This window comes from Hippocampus guttulatus, chromosome 2 (assembly GCF_054856545.1).
Source record: "Hippocampus guttulatus isolate MCC_2025c chromosome 2, RoL_Hgut_1.0, whole genome shotgun sequence".
NCBI lineage: Eukaryota > Metazoa > Chordata > Actinopteri > Syngnathiformes > Syngnathidae > Hippocampus > Hippocampus guttulatus.
In genome coordinates, this window is record NC_141262.1 from 34,902,309 (window position 1) to 34,917,564 (window position 15,256).

A 15,256-nucleotide genomic window follows, 5' to 3' on the forward strand; every position below is an offset into this window, starting at 1 on the left:
GTTTACTTCAGCGGCACACTTTGCGTGCCTTAACACTGTGGGGGAGAAAGGAAGTACTGTGTCATTAAAAGAAAACACATTGTTCAGACCCTGATGTTTTTATTGGCCGCGCTCCTCTTACTTTGCATAATTACGATCTGGAGGAGGAAGTGTGGAAGTGTGTATGCATGTGTGTGTGTTAACCTTTTGATTGCAAACTGAATCCATGTGTATAGGGTTGAAGTTAACTTTGAAGAACGTGTGAGTGTGTCAGTGTGTGTGTGTGTGTGTGTGTGTGTGTGTGTGTGTGTGAGAGAGAGTCAGTGTGTGTGTGTGTGTGTGTGTGTGTGTGAGTCACACAGAGGCAACTGGGCAAGTCCAGACATGATGAGAGGAAAATACATCTAGTGTCTGGTTGGTAAAAGCACTTTTCCTTTTGGGTTTTTCTTTTTTTTTAATTCCTGGAAAAGAAATTTTTATTATATACAGGCTCAGGCAAAATGATCGGACACATTTGTAGGTTAAATAAAAGACAAATAAAGTAAAGAAACAAAAAAGTGTTTTCGGCTCCTCTCTGAGCCCTTGGTATTTCTCGAGTTTCTCGTGTTCCTTCTTTATGATGTTTCCATCACTTGGGACCGCTACATCCACTATAAACAACGGCTTACAACGGCTTCAAAGACCCTTCACGCTAATGCCTACCTCATACAATGATGAGAGACAATAAAACGAATGACATGCCGGCTCAGACGTCGCCCGGCCAAACAAGGTCTGCGTCAGGTGCTGGGGAACCAGAGCACCTTGATGAAAAATGGGCTACTGGAACAAAGCGGAGATGGGCGAGATGCAATATATAAAATAAAAAATTCCTCGTCTCACCCCCCCTCGGTGGTGTCCGTCCCTCATTCAGCTCGGGTCCTCTACCAGAGGCCAGGAAGCTTGAGGGTTCTGCGCAGTATCCTTGCTGTTCCCAGCACTGCACATTTCTGGACTGAGATGTCCGATGTTGTTCCCGGGATCTGTTGCAACCACTCATCTAGTTTGGGGGTCACTGCCCCAAGTGCTCCGACCACCACAGGCACGACTGTCACTTTTACCTTCCAGGCTCTCTCCAGCTCCTCTCTGAGCCCTTGGTATTTCTCGAGTTTCTCGTGTTCCTTCTTTCTGATGTTTCCATCACTTGGGACCGCTACATCCACTACAACGGCTTTCCTCTGCCCTTTATCTATGATCACGATATCTGGTTGGTTTTTTGCCTCACTCAAATTATCCTCAAATGAGGGTAGTTCGAGCGTGGGGTTTTTTTCTCCCCCTGTCCCTCCCTTGTTTCTGACTTTTGGGTTGAGTGAACGCTGGCGCGTTTTGGCTGCCGCTGCTCAACCCGTATTGTTTTGTGTTTTTTGTTATTGTAAAGTGTCCTTGGGTGATATTATATAAATAAAATCTATTATTATTATTATTATTATTACCATCTTGTCAGTCTGGATCTGGAAGTGCCACAGGATCTTCGCTCTGTCATTCTCCACCACCTTCGGAGGTGTTTCCCATTTTGACCTTGGGGTTTCCAGTCCATACTCCGCACAGATGTTTCGGTAGACTATGCCAGCCACCTGGTTATGGCGTTCCATGTAGGCTTTCCCTGCCAGCATCTTACACCCTGCAGTTATGTGTTGGATCGTCTCAGGTGCCTCTTTGCACAACCTACACCTTGGGTCTTGTCTGGTGTGATATATCTGGGCCTCAATGGCTCTGGTGCTCAGGGCCTGCTCTTGAGCAGCCAGGATGAGTGCCTCTGTGCTGTCCTTCAAGCCAGCCCTCTCTAGCCACTGATAGGACTTCTTGAGATCAGCCACTTCAGTTATGGTCCGGTGGTACATCCCGTGTAGTGGCTTGTCCTCCCATGATGGTCCCTCTTCCAGCATCTCATCCTCTGTTCCCCATTGTCTGAGACATTCTCTGAGTACGTCATCCGTTGGAGCCTTCTCCTTGATGTATTCATGGAGCTTGGATGTTTCATGCTGGACAGTGGCTCTCACACTCACTAGTCCCCGGCCTCCTTCCTTTCGGCTTGCGTACAGTCTCAGGGTGCTGGATTTGGGATGGAACCCTCCATGCATGGTTAGGAGCTTTCGGGTCTTAACGTCCGTGGTCTGAATCTCTTCCTTTGGCCACCTTATTATTCCTGCAGGGTATCTGATCACTGGCAGGGCATAGCTGTTTATTGCCCGGGTGTTATTCTTGCCATTGAGCTGGCTTCTTAGGACTTGCCTCACTCGCTGGAGGTATTTGGCCGTAGCCGCTTTCCTTGTTGCCAGTTCGAGGTTGCCATTGGCTTGTGGTATACCGAGGTACTTGTAGCTGTCCTCAATGTCTGCTATTGTTCCTTCAGGGAGTGAGACCCCTTCAGTGCGGACTACCTTTCCTCTCTTAGTCACCATCCGACTACATTTCTCAAGCCCGAATGACATCCCGATGTCGCTGCTGTAGATCCTGGTTGTGTGGATCAGGGAATCTACGTCCCTTTCGCTCTTAGCATACAGCTTTATGTCATCCATGTAGAGGAGGTGACTGATTGTAGCTCCATTTCTGAGGCGGTATCCATAGCCTGTCTTGGTGATTACTTGGCTTAGGGGGTTCAGTCCTATGCAGAACGGCAGTGGGGAGAGTGCATTACCTTGGTATATGCCACATTTGATGGACACTTGGGTAAGTGGCTTGCCATTGGCTTCAAGTGTGGTTTTCCACATCCTCATTGAGTTCGCAACGAAGGCGCTTAGGGTCCTGTTCACCTTATACAACTCCAAGCATTCAGTGATCCATGTATGTGGCATCGAGTCATAGGCTTTCTTGTAATCGTTGTAATCGGTTTCTAGGTTGCCCAGCTTTCATTCTCGCCATGATCTTAGCTTTCAGGTCAGTAGCTGCCTCGCTCAGCATTTCATTCATTGGGGCTGGCCTCCCAATCTCATCATCTGCATTCATTGGGGCTTGCCTCCCAATCTCTGGTATGACCTCCTCCTCTGATCTGGCAGAGGAGGAGGTACATCACCATGGAACCTGCGTTGTACCTCATCAATCTCAAGTTGTGACAGCAGTTGCCGTTTGTTGGAACACTGAGCTACTAGTTGTTTCGTGGTCAACCGTGACTGTGGGTTTCGAAGTAACCATTTAGCCCACATTCTCTGCATGTAACCCCTCTGACTAGGGTTGCTTGAGTAGTAGCATTCCAACAGAGCCATGTTATCGCATCTCACCCATCTCCGCTTTGTTCCAGTAGCCCATTTTTCATCAAGGTGCTCTGGTTCCCCAGCACCTGACGCAGACGTCTGTGCTGCGTCTGTTTCCTGACACAATGATCCATTTTGAATGCGTATGGGCACACCTTAAGTTCAGAGGAGCCAATCAGCGCATCGTTATCGCCAACATGCCCTGCTCAGCCAGGGTCTCCAGTTAGTCAAACATTATCCACACACAGTCGCGCTGCTGCGGTCCTCTGCAATACATCTGTTAGTGCACGCAAAGAATACAACGGATAACTTTAACAAGCGATCGCGGTAATGCGCAGATTATAGTCCAAAAATATAAAATGTATAACGTAAAAATCACATTATAATTTATTATTTTATACAATTTGCAGAGGAGGTCGGCGGTCCGGTCGTGGATCGCGGTCCGCCAGTTGAGGAAGCCTGCTGTATACACATACACATACATATATACACATACATATACTGTATATACACATACATATATATATTGAAATATAAATAAAACATTTCGGATCCGCTTACGGGGTGTGCCGAAGGCCATCCCAGCTGTCTTTAGGCAGTCGGCGGGTGACATCCTGAACTGGTTGCCAGCCGATCGCAGGGCAAATATCCAGGCCACCATTTTCAACACTGCTAGTCCTGAACAGGGCTGCAGAGGGGTGCTGGGGCTAACTTCGGGTGAAAAGCAGGCTACATCCTGAACTGGTCGCCAGTCTGTCGCAGGGCACATATAGAGACAAGCAACCATTCATACCGTCACCATTCACGAACCAATCCCACATTGCCCACACACAAGTCAGGCGAGTAAAGCACTTGTGAAACACGACAGCATCAGTGACTCTATTTTTACACATTTGGATATACTGTATGTATGTATATTAAGGGTGTGTGTGTTTCATAAAAGACAATTCAATGTCTATTTTTGTACATGCTGTTCAATTAATTATGTGCATGTTTTTTTGCTGCATATATTGCTGTTGACTGTTTTTGCTGCTGCTACACTGCGAGTAGTATCACTGGTGCTGACTTCACTTCCAACTGCTTATCCACTATCTATTGAGTACTAATTAAAATGTGTCTCAGTTTTTTGGGTTTTATTTATTTATTTTTTGCTGCATCGAGTGCAGCTAACTATTCGACCTATTGTATTTTAATTGTAGCGGTCTACTTCACAAAGTTACATGTCCTTGAAAGCTTGCTCGTCTTTGTGTGATGGTGGAAATGCTTTTGGTGAAGGGTGCAGTTTACTTGAGGTCAAGTGGCTTCATTTATTGTCTTTGTGTGATGAAATTTTGGCGAGGTGGAAAGTGCTTTTCACATTAATCATCCATTGTGTGTGCAAGGGTAAAAGGCTTCCAGGGGAATGGCATTCGTCCACAACAGCAGAGATGTGTTTATGCAGGAGCATCTGGCGCCATCCCGGACGCCTGCCAGGGAACACATGAGATGGCAAGATAAGAATTTGAGTGTGATTTACCAAAAAAACTGAGCAATACAACACTGTTTCCACATTTTTAGGGACTATTAACATGACATTAAAATAATTTAAAATATTCAAATTGTGTTTAAAGTTGATTTTATGTCCATGTTGAAAAAGATGCAATATTTGGGCAAAAAATGAATATTAAAAATTGTTATCTTAAAAAGGGTTTAACAAATAGTTTCAACAGCACGTAAATGGATGAGATGTTTCAATCAGTTCAATTTCTTGAAAATACAATTGAGCTACATTAAAATAAATACAATAGTAATATTTGTTAATAACTTTGAACAAGTTCTCTCTCACTTCATACATTAGATAAAAATGACAGTTTATTGAATATTACATTATAAAAATATTTGTAAAAGTTTGTTATTGTTTTAAAACATTAACATTCGCACATTAAGTATCCATCCATCCATTTTCCGAACCGCTTGATCCTCACTAGGGTCGCGGGGGGTGCTGGAGCCTATCCCAGCCGTCTCTGGGCAGTAGGCGGGGGACACCCTGAATCAGTTGCCAGCCAATCGCAGGGCACACAGAGACGAACAACCATTCACGCCCACACTCACACCTAGGGACAATTTTAGAGCGTCCAATCAGCCTGCCATGCATGTTTTTGGAATGTGGGAGGAAACCGGAGCACCCGGAGAAAACCCACGCAGGCCCGGGGAGAACATGCAAACTCCACACAGGGAGGCCGGAGCTGGAATTGAACCCGGTACCTCTGCACTGTGAAGCCGACGTGCTAACCACTGGACTACCGGGCCGCCCACATTAAGTATCGATCACTGTATTTTTATTTATTTATTTATTTAAACAGGTAACTTAAGTCACTTATTTCCAGCAGTACTCGAGGAAAGAAAAACTATACTTCACTACATTTTTATATGGCATTAGATATTAGATTAGGATAAATTCTGTATTTCCATGCATGGCATCCACAAATAAGAAATGAAAGAGTTTATTTCAGAATTTCGGTACAATAAAATAACAGTTGTTGCCCAGGGGGAGAGAAAAGTAGATAAATAACTAAACATGAGTGAATGAAAAACACATTAAAAAAAAGATTATACAGGAAGAAAATGGAAGCATGTCGAACTGTACAAAAGAACCCCATTGAATCTGTTTGCTCTGAAATGTTTGTTTTTTTGGCAGAGAAATAAATACTTGACAGGTGTAACTGCCTCAAATGAAGCACCCACAATCTCTTTGGTAGGGGAAGAATAGGCACCTTAGCAAGGAAAAGAAGCACAAATGGAATATTTACACACGAGGGAGGCTTTGGGTTGAAAAATCCCCTCCAAAAGTATTGGAACAATGAGGCCAAATAGTTTACTATTGGGGTCGGACATCAAAATGTTTTTCCGAATTAGAATTTTCAAACATATTTACATTTAAAAAAAAAAGTGTGTGTCACTTTAACATTTGCCATACAAAGTGGATAGAGAACGTTGGCACAAACGTTCAAAACTTTGTGTGGCACAAAAAAATAAGACAGTCAATCATTTCCAAGCTATTTTCATCAATGTGACTTCTAACCTATAGCACTCAACTGAGGAAAAAGAAGTGTGATCATGTGCTTGCACAAGTGTGCACACCCTCATAAACAGTGAATGCGGCTATGTTCAGATTTAACCAGTCACATTCAAGCACATGTTAAATGGGAGTCATTACTCACCTGACACCATTTTAAGTACCGCTGATTAACTTCAAATAAAGTCCAGATGTTCTGGTAGGCTTTTCCCCGAACCATAATGCCAGGAAAAGCCTACTAGAACATCAGAACTTTATGTGGGGGGGTAATCGGCGGCAACGATTGACTGAATCTAAACACAAATTTTAAAAGGATGTGCACACTTGAGCAACTGCATTTTCTCACTTTGTTTGTACTCACACTATCAAAGGTTTCTGCATTTTATTTTAGTTCTCGGTACTGCAAGTCACATTATTGGTGGAAAAAGTGTTTCCACCAATAATTTGTTTCTATGTCATAAAAAAAACCCCATTTCAACAGGGGTGTGAAAACTTTATATCCACTGTTGTTTTGGCTATTTTAATTTTGCTTTGTACTGAATATTTAAAAAAAGATTCTAACAGTGTGTAAACGCATTATGAATTTTTAATATTGGGGGTATTAAAAATTCACAAGTGTCAAAACAACAAAGAAGTTCATCAGAGGGACAAGAAGGTGAAGATACAAGCTCAAATGCCCAGACTTAAACCCTATATAGTGCGCAGAAGAGGGGATTGAAGGATGTTTGTTTTCATGTCAAACCCAGTTATCGTGGCGGTGCAAAAAAAAAAAAAAAAAAGGATTAGCTTCACTGTTCCAATACTTTTGGAGGGGAGCCAATAGCAAAAGCACTCGAACAAAAGAAATTCCCATTTCCCGTGACACTATCAGCCCAAAAGAGGTGAGGAACAGGCAACTCCTTATCTCAAATTGTCTTCCATCACTCCAAATAGAGGCCGGTGGAATTTGTAGTCTCAGTATTTATTCCACGACGTTCAAGAGATGGAATCTGTCCCAATCTTGGTTTTACTTTCTTCATCCAATTTTGCTTTAAACGTGTCCGATGGGCGCGCTATTGTTGGCGATATCGGTGTCCTTGCACACGCACGCACACTCCTCGTGGTGCTCCAAGGCCACGTCGGTCATGGACTTCTGCAGGCCTCGGCCGCCGCTGCGGTGTTTCAGCAGCAGAACCTGATGGGAAAAAAAACATCATGTATTCACACAGTATGTATGAAATAAGACTATCCTAAAATTTGAGGAACTGATATCCTTACACATTGCATGTAGATATATACTGTATGTGCACACGTATATAGTCGACACATATTGGAAAGATGTATATACTGTATATACACACACTCACACACACAACAGAATAATTTTAGTAAAAAAAAACCCCAATAACAATAATATTAAAGTTGCTGCCTATACCCCTCAATGGGTGCTGCAGTTTTGGTTAGCAACTAAGTAAAAAAGAAATCAAATAATATTTAATAATTAAATGTATTTTGAATGAACCCTTTATTTATTACATGATGAGTGAAGCTTTGTGATTTAAAAAATACTTTATTATATTTTAATCATATACTTTGTTGAACAAAGATAATGGATTGTATATTTAGATTATTTTCGTATTGGTATTTAGTGGTAGTAGTTGAGTTCTAATCTTGTGATTATCCTTTTATGTTGTTTTAGGTTAAGATGTTTTATTTTCTTATTTTGAAATGATGATGATAATTGGGAATTATTGTGATAGCGACCCAGCATTATAATAATAATAATAATAATAGATTTTATTTATAAGCGCCTTTCAAGACACCCAAGGACACTTTACAATAACAAAAAACACAAAACAATACGGGTTGAGCAGCGGCAGCCAAAACGCGCCAGCGTTCACTCAACCCGGAAGTCAGAAAGAAATGATGATGAATAATGACAAGAAACAAGTCCAATTTATATCACGTCCATTATGGTCCATTAATAAAATGAACAACTCAACACAAAAGTGTGCTGAAAATGTTATCACCGAAAGGCAGTGAGAGGCAATGCTCTGAATACTGAACGAAATTGTGAACGGGTCAATTTGACCTGGAAAACTGAAGGCTGTTCCTGACAAACAAATGGAACAAAAGAGTTTTGAAAAGTCATTTGCCCAGGACAAAACTGGTTTGGATGAATTTCCTTGGGGCTACCTCGTGGTACTTTTTGGTGACGCGGGCTGGCTGGCACTGGCAGTCGAAGCAGCGGCGAGCGCAGCAGGCACAGTTCCCGCCACAACGCCTCACCAGGAGGCAGCTGGGCCAGAAAATGGCATCGGTCCGCTTGAGCTCCTCGCGCAGCGACACAGACAGGTTGCGTGGCGTGCAGCTGTACAGCTGAGATTCCTCCCGAAGCAGGTTGAGGTCAGCGCCTCCTCCAGGGGGAAAGCAAAAACAGGAAGATTAATATCAGTCAATTCATGCTGTACAGTGTTCCGCCACTAAATCATAGATTGTTAAAGGATTGTTTTAAAACAATTTTTACAGTAACAATGAACTAAATGAAGTTCCGCAATTAACAAACGTCCCTCGGCATCAAGATGTCACACTTTGGCGGCAAAGTATTACTCTTGTCTGAATGAAGCTTCTTAACTCATTTCGCCATCGTCTGTTGACACGAGATACCACAAGATGCTGATAAAGTACTAGTTTTGTCTAAATGAAGCTCCTCAACTCACATGGTCACATTTCCTTGGCAACAAGAATTCAGAGGATAGCAGCCAAGCACTGGTTTTGTCTCAGTGAAGCACCTCATCACCTCACCAGAGTTTCTTGGCATCAAAATGGCATCCAAGTACTGCCTTTGTCTCAATAACGTGCTGAAGCTCACTTCAGCAGAGTTTCTTGCCATCAAGATGCCACAGAATGGCAGCAAAACACACCATTTGCATAAATGAAGCACCTCAACTTTCTTGGCATCAAAATGGCGGGGGAGCAATAAAATATCAGAATGACGTGCTGCATCGCACGTCTTTATAGATGCTAACACCAAGTTACCAAGGGGTGGTGGCAAAGCACTATTTTGGTCTAAATTAAGCTTTTTAACCCACTTCAGCATATTTCCTTGGTACCAAGATGCCACAGGTTGGTGACAAAGCACACGCTTTTTTTTTCTTTTTTAATAATGAAGCTCTTCAACTCATTTCACAAAGTACCACTTTTGTCTAAATAACGAACTGCAAATTGTACGACATAAAGTCAAAGTACTCCTTTGTACCACTTTTGTCTGAATAACGTACTGCAAATTGTTCAACATAATGTCAAAGTACTTCTTTGGCCGAAATGAAGCTCCTCAACCAATTCCACCATAGTTCCTTGGCAACAAGTTGAAAATATGGAAAAAAATATTTACCTCTGGCTTTCTTGTTATGGATGAAGGATTTGCCGAGCACGTGCCACGTTGGTTTATACAAGTCATCCATGTCGACCTGCCAGCGCTCGGGCTCCAAGTACTTCATCACCTCCTCCACTGTTCTCAGGCCCGACACGGCAGCCGACAGCTCTTGCAGGTCCAGCTGGGATGGAAGTTCGGTTCCTGCCGGAATCTGAAAAGCAATAAAGGTCTTCATTTTGGATTTCAATCAAAACAGCATTTAACTTTTTTTCACACTTGTATGACACTTGAAAATGTGAAAAACATTGATTGGGGCAAGTTGATGCTGAAGATGATTTACATTTATAATATTTCACACAGTCACTCCTGTTGTGGGTCCACTTTTGCTCCTGCCGTCCCCCGGGGTAGCATTATTTGTTTTTTCCCTGCTGCGCCAAAGGCGGACATGATTGATACTTGCACTGTCGCTTCTTCCGAAAGCACTTGGCTCGTCCGTTTAAGCTTTAAGCATCAAGACCATGTGTTTGTTGGCTTTGTGCTCGGCATTAACCTTGCCTGAATGACAGCCAGGATGTAACAACACTGACAACAGATGAGGAAAAAAATGCTTCGGGCGGTGTTTCATGAGCGTTTTTGTGGCGAGTCATGAAACTTTATCGCTATGCTTTGGCTAACCAAATCTGAAATGCCGAACAAGTTAGTAGTGCCCGTTTTACCCATTTGTGGTTCAAATTTGGTAATACATTTCTTGGATGAGTTTACCTTGATCAACACCTGGAAAAGGTCAAAATTATCCTAAACTAGCCTCTTTAAATGAAAATGGCAGATTTCTTGCCTCTTTGCAGGCATGGCGACTTCAGACTTTGTGTGCTCTCGGGCATAGCTTATTGAGAATTTCTTGTGGGCCTCCTCGTGATAGACACGCTTAAAAAATGTCACCGTGAAAGTGGCTCCACAGGCTAAATTTGAACAAAAAATCCGAAATGAGCTTTCTGTTATTCCCATTGGAGATGCTAATGGGGAAATCACCTTCCATTAAGTCACACATTTACGTTCAGGAATATAGAAACCAAAACCACAAATGAATTCCTCAGCTGTCTGTGGTTAGGATGGGTTTTAGTGTTATTTTATACGAGTATTTAGAGCTGTGAATCAAAACAGTTATTTCCGATCCCTCTTAATACAAATGAGGTCAAGGAGCCCCGCAGCAAAATCCATTCATAGGGTGGCACGGCCATCTGCCTCAAAGTTAGGTCAAAGTTGTACGATAAAGCAATCAGGTCAATGAGAGTGCCCGAGCACACAGTACTGTTTCTCCCTTGATTCATTTTGGAAATTTCATGCTCAAAAATAATTCAATAGAAAGAATACTGTGGCCATAATCCTCGCAGGCGTGATTTTGGGGTCCATTTTCTTAGTGTGTCGGTTTGACCTTATGCTCAGTTCACTTATCGGTTTTTCAATTTTATTTGACCAGACCACGAAATAGAGAAAACAGAAATTACAGTGAAAACAAAAGAATATATTGCCCGAGTAAAAAGTAATGTTGAAATGACGATGAAAAATAGCTTATAGCTTATTCAAAAATCCATCCATCCATCCATTTTCTACCACTTATCTGGGGTCGGGGGCTTTAGCAGGGAAGCCCAGACTTCCCTCTCCCTAGTTACTTCTTCCAGCTCTCCCGGGGGGATCCCGAGGCGCTCCCAGGCCAGCTGGGTGACATAGTCTCTCCAGCGCGTCCTGGGTCCTTCCTGGGGTCTCCTGCTGGTGGGACATGCCCGGAACACCTCACCAAGGAGGCGTTCAGGAGGCATCCTAATCAGATGCCCGAGCCACCTCATCTGGCTCCTCTCGATGTGGAGGAGGAGCTTCTCGACTCTGAGCCCCTGCCGGATGACCGAGCTTCTCATTTTATCTCTAAGGGAGAGCCCGGACACCCCGCGGAGAAAACTCATTTCGGCCGCTTGTATCCGGCCGAAATGTACCCTATATAGCACGTGACCATAGATGAGGGTTGGAACGTGGATCGACCGGTAAATTGAGAGCTCCGCCCTTTGGCTCAGCTCCTTCTTGACCACGACAGACCGATGCAAAGTCCGCAGCAGAGCAGATGCTGCACCGATCCGTCTGTTGATCTCTCGCTCCCTCCTGCCCTCACTCGTGAACAAGACCCCAAGATACTTAAACTATTCAAAAATATGTGTTTTTAATTGAACTAAAACACATAGCAAATCATGGAAATAAAATAAAATGCATAACAATAATTGAATAGACAAATACGTACAAAATGTTTTCATTTTGTATATATTTTTCTATTCAATAAAATGAAAATGAAAAAGAAACAATGACAAGGACAAAAAAATTGAAACCAATTTTAGATTTAAGCAATAGACATTTCAACACGTAGTCTTCTTGGATCACCTTTTTGATATTGCCTGCCCTTTTCCACTCTTTCCCACATTCATTTTTGCATGCGCACTAAACTCCTACATGTGCTCTCGGGATTGCTCCTGAAGACGGACGCCAAAATGAGAAAAAATAAAATAAAAACATCTGAGGCCCATCTGTGCGGTGGCTCAACGAGAGCGGCTCGTTAAGAAAGCTTGCAGTGTAGCATTTGGTTTCGCCGGAGCCTCGCTGAGATAAATCGACACAAGAGTGGAACACCGACAGATCTTGGCAGTGAGTAGCAGCAGTAGCGTGAGCGGCAAATTAGCCCAGCCTTGGCAGAGTTCAGCGACTGGAAGTCATTAACAGCCTATGAATTTTGACGGCGCAATCCTCCCCCAATTAGCGGCGGAACGCTCCCTCGGCCAACTAGGCCCACTGTGACTTTTAACAGCTGCCAATTAAGACACAAACACACAAGCCAAAACCCTCTATTGAGTTTGAAGGGTATCCTTTGAAAGATGATCGGAAACATGCAAGAAATGGCCAAAAAGTGCCTAACATGGACTCTTCAAACCAAGATGGTAGAGTCCTGTGTTTTTTAGGGCATCAGTTGTTCGACTTTTTTGTGGGTCTACTCATGATAAACACGTCCACCAAATTTCATGTTGATGATTGAAATTGTCTCCAGGTATTGGATTTTAAAACTGAATTTATTTTCAGATGTTGTCGAGCTGCACCACATTTTTCACATCAAAATGGCAGACTTCTTGTGTCTTTTAAAGGAAACGTTTTCGAAAGGTTTTTGTGGGTCTACTCGTAATAAACATGCCCACCACATTTAATGCTGCTGTGAAACTGGTTGCAGGGGCTTCAGTTTCAAATTCAACTTGAAGTGCACATTTTAAGGCAAGTCATCAAACGTCTGTGCTGCTCGCTGCCATGCCAATTCAAACAAAAATGACACACCTTCACCTTTTAGGGCATGGGTAGAGAACCTTTTTGTGCATATACTCTTGGTAGAAAATGCTTCCCAAAGTTCATGCTGCTAATTGAAACTGACACAGGGAGCTAAATGATCAATTTCAATTTTAAAGTGTTTTATGGTATGTCATCAAACTTCACTGCCATCCCTATACTTTTCAAACCAAAATGGCAGACTTCCTGTGTCACTTAAAGTACAGCTTCTTGAGACTTTTTTGCACGTCTACTCATGGTAAACACCAATCCATTCGTCCGTTTTCCGATCCGCTTGATCCTCACCAGGGTCGCGGGGCGTGCCGGAGCCTATCCCAGCCGTCTTCGGGCAGTAAGCGGGGGACACCCTCAACCGGTTGCTAGCCAATTGCAGGGGCACACTGAGACGAACAACGATCACACTCACACTCGGGGACAATTTAGAGTGTTCAATCAGTATGCTATGCATGTTTTTGGAATGTGGGAGGAAACGGGAGGACCCGGAGAAAACCCACGCAGGCACGGGAAAAACATGAAAACTCCACACAGGAAGGCCAGAGCCTGGAATTGAACCCCGCACCTCTGCACTGTGAGCAGAGAACCAGCCGACTACCGTGCCAACCCTCATTGTCAACATGACGACCAAATTTCATTTCACATTTTTAAACTCAATTTTTATTAGAGTTGAGCCTTTTATGGGGCATCATCATATTTCGTTGCCACCTTCCGCCTCACTGATTCAAACCAAAATTGCAGACTTCCTGTGTTGTTTCTTCATATTTAATTGTACAAGATCTTTAGGATGAGTTCCCTGGAACTAACTGAAACAAGGTTAAAATGGCTTCTTGAGAGTTTTGTTTGTTCGTCTACTCATGACAGCAAGTTTTGCCCTCATACAGTGGTGCATATTTTCTGCTGGCTAAAATGATGACAACTCGTCCGGAAAGGGCAGATTAAAACACACGTGGACAACTCTTCGCCGTTCTCAAGCTCTGGCGAACCACTTCTCTACAATCCGCTTCGCTTCCATTAAACCACAAAGTCTATTGTGCATGAAATCATGTGGCTGTGTGTGGGGTTTTTTTCTGCCCCATTCACAGTCTGCAATTAAGGTTGGCGTAAAAACAGCCTCGGCTGTTTTATCAACTCTTGCCTCAACAACAGTTGAAACGGCCGACATGGATGTGAGTTGCATGAAGTTGTAAAGTTTTCTTTTTCCATTCCAACCTTCTAAAAGAAATATCAAAATTTGTAATGTTTTTTTTTAAACTAAATCTCCACATTTTTGTGGAACCCATATGTGCAAATTTACAGATCATATTATGTGGCCCGGTGGTCCAGTGGTTAGCGTGTCGACCTCACAGCGCAGAGGTACCGGGTTCAATTCCAGCTCTGGCCTCCCTGTGCGGAGTTTACATGTTCTCCCTTGGCCTGCATGGGTTTTCTCAAGGTACTTTGTTTTCCTCCCTCCCATGTTCCAAAAACATGCATGGCAGGCTGATTGAACACTCCAAATTGTCCCAAGGTGTGAGTGTGAGCGCGGATGGTTGTTCGTCTGTGTGTGCCCTGCAACCGGTTCAGGGGTCCCCTGCCTACTGCCCGGGATAGGCTCCGGCACCCCCCGCGATGCTAGGAAACTATGTTGAAATGAATTGAGAAGTGTCTTTTAAACCAAAGTCCTGCTCTGCTACCATCTCATAGCATGTTGGTGCTAAGGAAGTACGTTAAAGTGAATCAAAGTGCTGCATTTAGATAAATGGAGTGTTCCGCTGCTATCTTGTAGCATACTGATGCTAGGGAACTATGTCGACATAAATATTAGTAACTTCATTTGGACAAAATCTCTGATCTTTGGCATCTTGATGCCAAGGACCTGTGTGGGAATGAATTAAGAAGCGCCAAAAGTATGGGAAGTACTTTTTTTTCTTTACTTAAGTAAAAGTTGAATTTGTTGAATTATTTAATCCTTTTCTGCACTCCTATTTATGTGGATAGAGTGATCAGTCATTTTCCATCTCTGCATTTTAGAGGCTGTGCTTTTTCACTTTGACCAGAATATTATTTTGCAAATAGTATCTGAAGTAAAGAATGCGAATACTCTTGCTGCCTCTGCATTTCAGTATCATAGTCTGAGTACTTTTGCGCTGGTTTCAAGTGTCTCCTCCTCATCATTCTTCTTGTTGTTTTAACAAGCCGCCTGCCAAAAATGGCATCCTGTCAATGACAGAGCGGCTCTTGATGGGCCCCTGTGTGGCTTCCTGCGGGTTCCGGTAGCTGGGAACAGAGCGCCGC

At 43.2% G+C, this 15,256-nt stretch overlaps 1 protein-coding gene across 2 annotated transcripts in view; it reads right to left on the bottom strand.

The window, feature by feature from the left end:
• Nucleotides 1-5,673: 5,673 nt before the first annotated feature.
• Nucleotides 5,674-15,256, bottom strand: part of pdgfc (platelet derived growth factor c) — a 50,658-nt gene continuing 41,075 nt past the window's right edge. The window contains exons 4-6 of one of the 2 annotated variants that reach the window (XM_086105873.1): nucleotides 9,635-9,827; nucleotides 8,437-8,654; nucleotides 5,674-7,435 (exon numbers count right to left, since the gene is read on the bottom strand). In XM_086105873.1, the coding sequence (XP_085961999.1) occupies nucleotides 7,292-7,435; nucleotides 8,437-8,654; nucleotides 9,635-9,827 (555 nt within the window). In that variant the 3' untranslated portion in view covers nucleotides 5,674-7,291. Of the gene's footprint in view, nucleotides 7,436-8,436; nucleotides 8,658-9,634; nucleotides 9,828-15,256 lie in introns of both variants that reach the window. The other variant, XM_086105872.1, reaches the window with a different exon arrangement.